Source organism: Xiphophorus maculatus, chromosome 18 (genome assembly GCF_002775205.1).
Source record: "Xiphophorus maculatus strain JP 163 A chromosome 18, X_maculatus-5.0-male, whole genome shotgun sequence".
In the NCBI taxonomy this organism is placed as follows: domain Eukaryota; kingdom Metazoa; phylum Chordata; class Actinopteri; order Cyprinodontiformes; family Poeciliidae; genus Xiphophorus; species Xiphophorus maculatus.
The window spans coordinates 23,041,576-23,050,791 of record NC_036460.1 but is presented as its reverse complement, the minus strand read 5'-3'; the positions used below and the strand labels follow the sequence as shown (position 1 = coordinate 23,050,791).

Sequence of the window (9,216 nt, the reverse complement as noted above, 5' to 3'; positions counted from 1 at the left end):
GCCATGGAAGTGATTGGAACACCTGATTTCAATAATTTGGATGGGTGGGCAAATACTTTTGGCAATATAGTGTTTATTCATAACCTTCAAATCAGTATTTGCAGAGCCAGGTTACTCAGTCATCACAGCTAAACGTCTTCTGCAGCATCTCTCTTAGAAACTGAAATCTTTACCCCATTATTGGTTGCAAAATAGCTCATATTGGATGGAGAGCATCTCCAAAAGAGCAGTTTTCAGGTCTTGCCACAGACTTTCAGCTGGATTTCAGCTTGGACTTTAAACCACAACTACATATAAAAATAGAAACCTTCAAGGTGGGCCCTGAAAAATAACCTTTATCAGATCTGAATGAACAGAAACATATATTCATAGGACTTGTGAAAATGTGAAACCGAGGTGTGAGCAAAAGGGCCAGGAAGGTGTTTGCTTCGATGATACATCTCCAGTAAAAATAATCTGAATTGCGAATCAGGAAATGTCCTGTATTATGGGAGCATTTGGCTTTCAGTAATATCTTGGCTGACTTTTTGTCTGGTAGTCACTGCCAGCTTCCTCTAACAAACGTCCATCAGTGTCTGTCTTGTACAAATACAGACTGCAGGATATCTCCCAGACTTTGCAGCTCTCTCATCTGTAGCTCACGTGTAGTGTTCATGAGTCACCATCAGTCTAATTTCCTGCTCTCCGTCTGATGGCTTACCCAACGTCCTGCAAGCTTCCCCTGTATCACTATGTTGGCCAGTTTCCCAGTAACTGTTAGGGTCTGAATTGCGCATGTGGGTGAATTTTAAGTGTGCTCAGCTTGTCGCCTGACCAATTCACAAATGAGTGAGTGACTGAGGGTCACTGTGCGTAACATAAACCCTGTAAATTCTAGACACTAACAGGTACCATAGAATTGCACAAAAATCCATGAGGGACGGCGGAGTCCCTGGTCGAAGTTCTGTGAAAGAGGTGATCGGAGTCTTGTGCCAGAAGCCCATTAAAATGCTGTCTGCATCGTTTTAAACTGTGTGATTGTGAGCGGGAATAAAAATAACAATAGGTATTTTGTTCCATATAACAAATGATGATGTACAGTAAAGCACTTTGAAATGCCTTGCTGCTGAAATGTGCTATACAAATAATAAAAAATGATGTACTGTGAGCTACACGTGAACATTAAATTGCTGTCTAGCAGACAAATTATCCTTCATGTAAAATGACAAGGAGGTTTAAACATTTGGACTATTACTTCTCCTCAGAATGAAGTGTTTGTTATGTCTGGAGATTCCAAAAGGGAGGAACAGAAACACTTTATGTTTTATGCCAGTTTCTGCTGATGAGGCATAATTTATTTATCAACATTTATTTTTTTACTTTCATATTTGAGATTGTTCCAAGTTAACTATACTACACGGTTAAGCCCAAAATTATTCATATTCCTGACAGTTTTAGATGCAAAGTAATCTTTAAAGTTTACCGGTGTTTCTTCCAACTGGAAGTGTTATTTTCTCTAGGAGTGAAGTAACTTAATCGGAGGCTCACATTTCACAGTTAGCTTAAATTTATGTTTCTTTCTGCACAGAGTTTGCATGTTCTCCATGTGCATGCGTGTGTTTTCTACATTCGTTACCATTCCAAGTAACAGTCGAGCCGAATTCGAACACCACTTCAAGAGGACAAACCCGCAAAATACGCTGCAATTGTTCACTGCAAATCCATGCACTTGATTCAGTGCAGAATTGTGTCCTTGGGCAACACACTTCACCAGCCTTGCCTGCTGGTGGTGGTCAGGGGGCCCAGTGGCCCTGGTGCATGATAGCCTCACTTCTGTCAGACCGCTCCAGGGCAGCTGTGGCTGCTATCCGATAGCTTGCCACCATCTGGGTGTGCATGAATGAGTGAGTGACTGAATGTAGTGTGAAGTGCTTTGGGTTCCTCTGGACTTGATAAGTGCAAGCCATTTATTATTTGAAGTAGCGCTTCACACATGAAAAGGTTTTTTGACAGTCTTTGTCTGGTGTATTTTTAAAAGTCAGTATCGGTGACACCAATAGTTTTTTTTATTATTATTAGTAAAGAAGACTACTACAATAATGAATGGGTCACTGATGTTCAAACATCATGTTCTCAGACAGAAAATTATAAATGGTTGCTCCTGTGTAAAATGTACTTGTTATTAGTTAAGATCAGGGACTAAACTGATTAGTCTTCAGTTACCTGTCGCTCACCTGTAACTATAGACTCTGATGCGTCCTTTCACAGTCTTTCTATGAATGGGTGAGTCAATCCATGGAAAAAACAGGGTACATCCTGAGTGTTATTTTCCTGTTGGTTGGGCTAAAGAAAGCAATTAGGAAACAAATCACAGTGGACCCCACAAGAACAACAAAAGAAATTTGAATCCAAATCTGAGGGATTTGTAAATTAAGTGAACACCTCAAGCTCACTTTTATGCTCATAAAATCATAAGTCAATCGTTTGTGGGAGGGTGCACTATCCTGTCAAAGGGTTCAAAGCCATCAGGAACTATAATTTATATGAATCCTCCTCCTGAAACATGTGCATGTTGGTATCCCAAAATGCATTTTGGTGCCAAGGGTTCCCCACATATGTGTCTCGTAGGGACTTGGTCATCCATTTGATGTAAACCTGACTCATCAGAGCAGCACACCGACTGCCATTGGCCTGTGCTGCAGTTTACCAAATGAGGGCAAACTGAGAAAAATGTCTTGTCGTTCCAAACAATTAAATACCAAGTCTCAATACACTAGATCAGATGTGTTGACAGATAGCGCCCTGCTCAGTCATTTTTTTCTAATTTAGTTTTCAAGCTCCATCTGGGACAAAGCTTTACTGCCGTTCTTTGATCTTAAACAACTGAGAGGAAGCAGGAACTTTCAAAGCTCAAGGTTTCCTGAGCGCTGATTAATTTCCATTGATGCAATTTTTCTATTTATTGAATTGAATCATCCCAATATGTAATGGCACACGCGGGAGCTGTGAGAAATAAATCTTTTCCTGAAATAGCTGTTTGGCACTTCACATACTGTATCTCTTGTTGACTCCTTTTGTTCTTAGTTAATGATCTGGGTTCCTTCCTTCCTCAGGCTTTCTTTCTCCCACAGTCCAAAATTATGTCTATTACATAGTAGGCTTTATTAAACAGGCAGTATTACTTGTTTTCCAGCCACAAAGTGCCATTTTATAGCACAAGCAAGTAACTTCAGTTGTTATAAAAGTGCTATATACTGTATGTGACATAGGCGAAATTTGACATAGTAATTTGAAGCCTTCAAATTGGGCCTGTGTATCCTTAAGACACTTTTGCTCTTTCCAACTTTCTCCAGAAAGTCATCACAAAATTGCTCCTCTATTGACATTTGAACAATGTTCTTTTTTTACCAGTGTTGCACTGAAAAGTAGCTCCTATAATGAGCTCAGCAGATAAGCAGTTCCACCAGGTGTTTGCTAATGATCCATCCAGAAAAACTCCAGAACATTAACCTTTGGACAGGATATAAAATGACAGGAAGGCTGTGGGTAAAATAGGTGGAGATATTTACAAAAGATAAACAAAGATGTAAATGCCTAAGTTGTATGTGATGATGTTTCCCTTTCCCAGAAAAAAGCTATCTATTATCCGGTCGTTAACAAGCAAAATAAATAAACTCAAGAGGAAGGAAGTGGAAGCGACAATGTTTGCGACAAGCCGGTGCATGTGCTTATTAGAAGACAGAAGGGTCAACATAAAAATGACGAAGAGACAGCAGTTGTGCCAAACAATGAGGTCAGAGGAATGTCCTTCATTGGGTTTGATACAGGACTTTCCCTTCACAACAAATGAATCATCCTGTATGTTGGCCTGCGACCAGATCACATGGTTTTATATGTTGGAAAATACAGACAGAAACTGGCAGAATAAAACAACAAGCTACAGCTGGTACATGAGTATAATCCACACATCTAACAAACTTTGAACACTAATGATTACATCACTTTATATTGCAATTCATGGTGAGTTTTCTTTAATTTCTTCCTGGACAAGAGCACACAGAAATGAAACTGAGAGTAAATTACAGTCATTCTTCTTGATGCTACTGTTGTGGGTTGCTTATGTTGCTCCCTCCCAGTTTTCTGCTATATGGTTGGCAGATAACAAATAAAGTCTCTTTGGGTATTTCCTAATGACTCAAAGAAAACCAGATGAGGAAGGCTTGGCCTCAGGTGACTAAGCCCATCTCCTCCTGCTTTTGAGAAAGTGTTGCTTTTCCTTTTCAGTTTTATGTCCATATGTGCAGAAAGAGTGGAAAACCAACACCAGCAAAGTAGTTGGCATCGCTGAGAGCAAGAAAAGAAAGGAATGCTCGCCGACTTTGTCTCCCATTTCATTCTCAAGCAACTCACGAAGGAACATTTCAACAAGCGGGTGGTCATCGACGCCATGTGGAGGATTTAATCTTCTCCTACCAAACCTCAGAAGCTGTGGAGCCATGGAGGGGCTTTAATGAAGCACTGAAAGGACATTAGGACCTGAATCTGGAGTCTGGCCTCATGCTGTCCATGTCTGCTAGGTAAATACGCTGTAACTGCAACGACACTCTTGAACTGCTCCATAGGTAAAAATCGTTGATGAAAAAATTTGCTACATTTGTTGTGTGTTTGACAAAGCTGATAACACACCCTATTTTTGTAAATGAGGTCTGTGATGGCTTGTTGTATAAATATATGAAGTGTATTATAAGACTACATATGTACATTAAAGCACACCTCAAAATGTTAAGTTGAAAAATTGGCTGAATTTACAGTTTGCGCTGTTGGATCTTAAGTTGGCAAAAATGCAATAAGAAGAAATGGGAACTTGATGCTAGTTTTTCTATGAGCCAAGAGGGAAAGCGGCCACTTTAGTTATCTTTAAGAGATCAAAGCAAGTAATAATACTGAAAAGAAGCCAGACGATCAAATCGTCATGAGGAAATGTTGCACTTTATCACTGTATCTTAAAACAGGAATGCTGCTGGTTTAAATGACTTTATTAAAGTTGTACTCTTGCACATTTGTGATGAGAGTAGAAATAAATATATGTGTACATTGAATCAGCCATTTTATTATCCGTGAAGTAATAAAAATGACCAGCTAGTGTTTGAGCATCAACAAATAGACTGTTAGTACTAAGTTAAGGATTTCATTTGACCGCATTTGGACTCCAAAACATGACCAGAAGGTTCCTCTACCAAACCACAGGGAAAATTAACTTTAAGTCAACCTGCTAACTTTAAATGAACTGGAGCTGATTCTTATCTTTCAGGATTAAATGTATTTTTAGTTAACAGGCAACATTATTTTTACCAGCTTTCATCAGTTGCTCAAAAACTCAGGAGAAAGAACAATAAAGGCAAACAGCCAAAGGAAAGAAGGAAAGTGGCCAGACAATTTTATTCGTTTTCTGTTATTATATGTTCCCTGAGGAGTTTGACTTTTGTGGTAATGTGGGAGATGAGACACAGGAAGGCTGAAGGTTGAATATGAGAGAATGGATGGAAAAACAGCTCAGCTACAGGATTTGTCTCATCTTTCAATACTTCAGTGTTTGGACAGCTGGGCGCCAAGTTAGTAAAGTGATGCAACAGCGAGCAATACAAGCATTTCTCATGCTTATCTTCATTTTTTAAAGGTTTAAAAGAGGAAAAAACATGTGAACAAAACAAAGTGTTTCCTCCTTACGTTCACTGTAAAAAAAATTCTGTTGTTTTTACAAAAAAAAAAACTGGCAGCTGTGGTTGCCAGAATAATTCTGTAGAAAACACAGTGAACATGTAAACTGTTTTACTGACCAAACAGTAATTACAACAGTGTTAAATTGTGAAATAAACAGATTTTCCCATAGTTTTGCACAAATTTTAACTGTGATTTGAAAAGGGTTATTTTTGTAATAAAACAGTTTTATCAAGTAATTTTAACCAACTTTTTCTGATGAATTATCATAATAATGCTGTTATTTTACACTTTTTTCCAGTAAGATTTACCCAGTTTTTGTTTGTTGTACAAAAAACTTCATTTAGTCCTACTGATAAAATACCTTTGAATAACAGATTAAAACTGTTAAAATGTCAATTTAAAACATTTTATTAATACTTTCTGAAAAACAGAAATTTGCTCTAAATTTTTTTCTTTTTACTAATAATTATATTTTTAAATATCTATAAGCATCAAATTTCAACAAACATTTCCCACTTAAAGGAAACTTTAAAACACAAGGAAGCCCAATATAAATTGTATCTATGATAATCTTAAAAAAATAAACATACACTTGCATGCCTTTGAAATATTTATTTTCTCATTTGTCTTTTCTGAACATCATGAATCACATGAAGCAAATGCACCTGCTGAATAGATATAAATTTCTTCAACCTTTTTAACTTTATCAGAAACAGTATGAGAACCAACTTTCACCCCCTTTTTTTTGGAGGGGGGGCTTGAAGATTATAACATACAATACATTTCTATTTCCAGTATACATTTTAATAATAATGTTTGTTTGCTTCAAAAGTTTTTCTTTTTTAGAAACAATTCTATTTTCAAATATCTATAAACATCAAATTTCAACAAACATTTACCAGTTAAATGCAAATTTAAAACACAAGGAAGCCCAATATAAACTGTATCTATAATGATAATTCAAATTTTTTTTTTAGAAACAAATAAACATTTTAATTGAAAACATATTTTCAATGAAATTTTCATTTGTCCTTTCTGACATGGAGCAAAATTCAGCCACTGAACAAATATAAATATGTCTTTTCAACTTTTTTAACTTCAGCAGACACGGTGTGAGATGCAACATACATTTACAAATCTATTCAGCTCTGTTAAGATTAAACACTGTCTTGATAACTCACTGACTTTAGTCCTTTCTCAAACATCACGCCACTCATGATCCGAAAGTTCCTGGATCAAGGTGAGTACACGGGGGTTCACACGCAGTCTGGGTTTATGGGTTTCTTCCACCTTACTGCCCTTGTCTGGGTTGATTGAGAAGAAACACCTTAAGATAAAGAGGACAAACAGAAAACTACATCAAAATGTGCTTCACAAAGAAATAAACATTTTATTCAAGATATAAAAGTTGTCAAAAGTCAAATTTAACTCCCTACAATTAAAAAAAAACAACTCATACCTCTGCAGAAACTCCAGTGTAGACGCCAGCCCCGATGGATAATGTATGTTAAAACAATAATAGCTCCCAAACATCATGCAGAGGGCAGAAATAAAACAGGAGATGTTGTTGTTTCCAATCTGTTGATCCACACTCAGCATGAATCGTTTAGCATGGAAGCAGGATTGACCTAATGAGAAAGAACAAACAAATTTAGACTCCTGATACAACAAAACAATGACATTTATATGAAAAATAACAAATTAAGTAAAAAGTACAAAAAAATATTAGCATAGTAAAAGCATAAGAAAATAATTGAAAAAAAACAAAACAATATTAAACAAAATGTCAGATGGACAAAAGGGCAAAGAAAGGGGACAAGACAACAAAAAAGACAAAAGGTCAAAGAAACTGGAAAAACAAAAATGAACTCGCCACACACAATGATAGTGGGAGTCAAGGAGACATTCTCCATCTGTACTTCTTCAGCTAGGCATGTGTCCTCCACACAGAAGAACATTGCTTCTTCATTTTCATTGAAGTAGCAGAGAAGTAGGAGCATCAGCTCTTTAACATCTTCAGAGTAACCGTCCAGTTCTCCCCTTAACATCTTCAACTTTGTCTGAGCCTGGAAAAACCTTTTGTTTTTGTTCACACAAACAGTGTTCATGTAGTTCAGCAGTCTTTTTCCCTTCATATCCATGTTCCTCATGAAGGTTTCCTTCAATCCAAGTCCAGTAAGTTCCTTGTAGTGTACAGCCATCCCAATGTCATGAAATAAAACAGGCCAGGCTTCCAAGACATCTTGAATGCTTTTCCCCTGGTTAATATCTTTGCGCTGTGAGTAGAAAGTTGTCCTCAGTAATTGTTTCATCTCCTCAGGATTGGCCTCCTTCTGCAGAGAGATCATCTTGAGCTTGTCCTTCTTCTGTTGCTGACTTTCAGCAGTTTCTCCAAGAGGAAGGAATTTTACATTCCAGTTGATACACCCATAGGTGTCCTGAATTGCAGCTCTCTGTTCCTGAGGAATTTCATCTGTGTTAGAGTTTTCAGAGCAGAGCTTTCGCTTTCTTACTTTAGGCATTGTAGATCGCTTCACGTTGTCAATTCGATATTGAAGTTGTTTGACGAGTGAATGATAGCCAGGACCAATGACATCTCCATCGATAACGTCTTGTAGAGATTTTGGATATTTTGCCACCATCTTCTTTGCAACCTCTGTAGAACTCCTTTTACCCAAGTAAGAACTTTTTTGCATCATTTCAGACACCACAATCCTGACCATCTCCTTCCTCATTTTTGGACTTGGCTGTTTACCTCTCTCTAATGCCTGCATCAGTTCTTCTGAGAACTTTTCCCATGGTATCTCAAAGGTGTCCACCCAGTCTGCTGCAGATGTCTGGTTGCTGCTGGAGGAGTTTGATGACACACTTAGCGGGGACAAAGACTGCTGTGATGGAGGAGTATCTGGTGATGCATTACTAGAGGACCTGCTGGTTTCAGGGGTCCGGCCTTCAAAAACACAAAAAAACAAATAAGTTATCAGAACTGAATATGAATATCAGTGTTTAATGGTTGATTTTTGCTTTTCTACAATTTTACTTACATCTGAATTTCCAAGCAGCAAGTGCCTTTCTGGCTTGAATTGGTCTTAATGCTGACAGCAAGTCTTCCTCAACAATGAACTGGAAGTCATCATACGTTTCTACTCCAATTGACTGTAAAGTCTCCTCGAGAATGTCTTTTGAAGCCTCTGCAAGATCGGGCAACACTTCACTGATAGCGCTGCGTAAAAATGTTTGCTCAGCCATTTCTGGAATAAAATCAGACAAAATAATGGTAAAAGAACAAGATCACCGTAATATAACATGTATTCAACTATGTACAAATTAAAGAGACTCATACTTAGTGTCAAACAAAATATCGTGCCTGATTCACACTTTTTAGTCATGTACATTCTTAAATTTTTAGTAAAACTTCTCTCCCTGTTTTTTCTTTATTATTTTTGTTCACATCAACATATCTGTTTTAAGTGGACTTTCCATCATGGTATATAAAGACATTTTTATTTTGAAAAC

At 37.4% G+C, this 9,216-nt stretch overlaps 1 protein-coding gene across 2 annotated transcripts; it reads right to left on the bottom strand.

Moving 5' to 3' along the window:
* Nucleotides 1-6,765: 6,765 nt before the first annotated feature.
* LOC111611927 lies at nt 6,766-8,950 on the bottom strand. Of its 2 annotated transcripts, none has more exons than XM_023350938.1 (3): nt 8,745-8,950; nt 7,160-7,328; nt 6,766-7,027 (listed from the first exon to the last, which is right to left on the bottom strand). In XM_023350938.1, exons 1-3 carry the CDS (start codon nt 8,947-8,949, stop codon nt 6,898-6,900), a joined length of 504 nt encoding a protein of 167 aa, XP_023206706.1. In that variant the 5' UTR covers nt 8,950; the 3' UTR covers nt 6,766-6,897. The 2 variants fall into 2 exon arrangements, with proteins under 2 accessions (XP_023206706.1, XP_023206705.1); XM_023350937.1 differs by lacking the exon at nt 8,745-8,950 and adding an exon at nt 7,574-7,966.
* Nucleotides 8,951-9,216: the final 266 nt, after the last annotated feature.

Bases quoted from the DNA above. Each gene is read 5' to 3' on its own strand.
- LOC111611927 (XM_023350937.1), bottom strand. From the start codon at position 7,901: ATGGCTGTACACTACAAGGAACTTACTGGACTTGGATTGAAGGAAACC. The intron at 7,329-7,573 runs GCGAGTTCATTT...CTTTCTCATTAG, and splicing joins TCCCACTATCATTGTGTGTG to GTCAATCCTGCTTCCATGCT. The intron at 7,028-7,159 runs GTATGAGTTGTT...CTTTATCTTAAG, and splicing joins ACACTGGAGTTTCTGCAGAG to GTGTTTCTTCTCAATCAACC.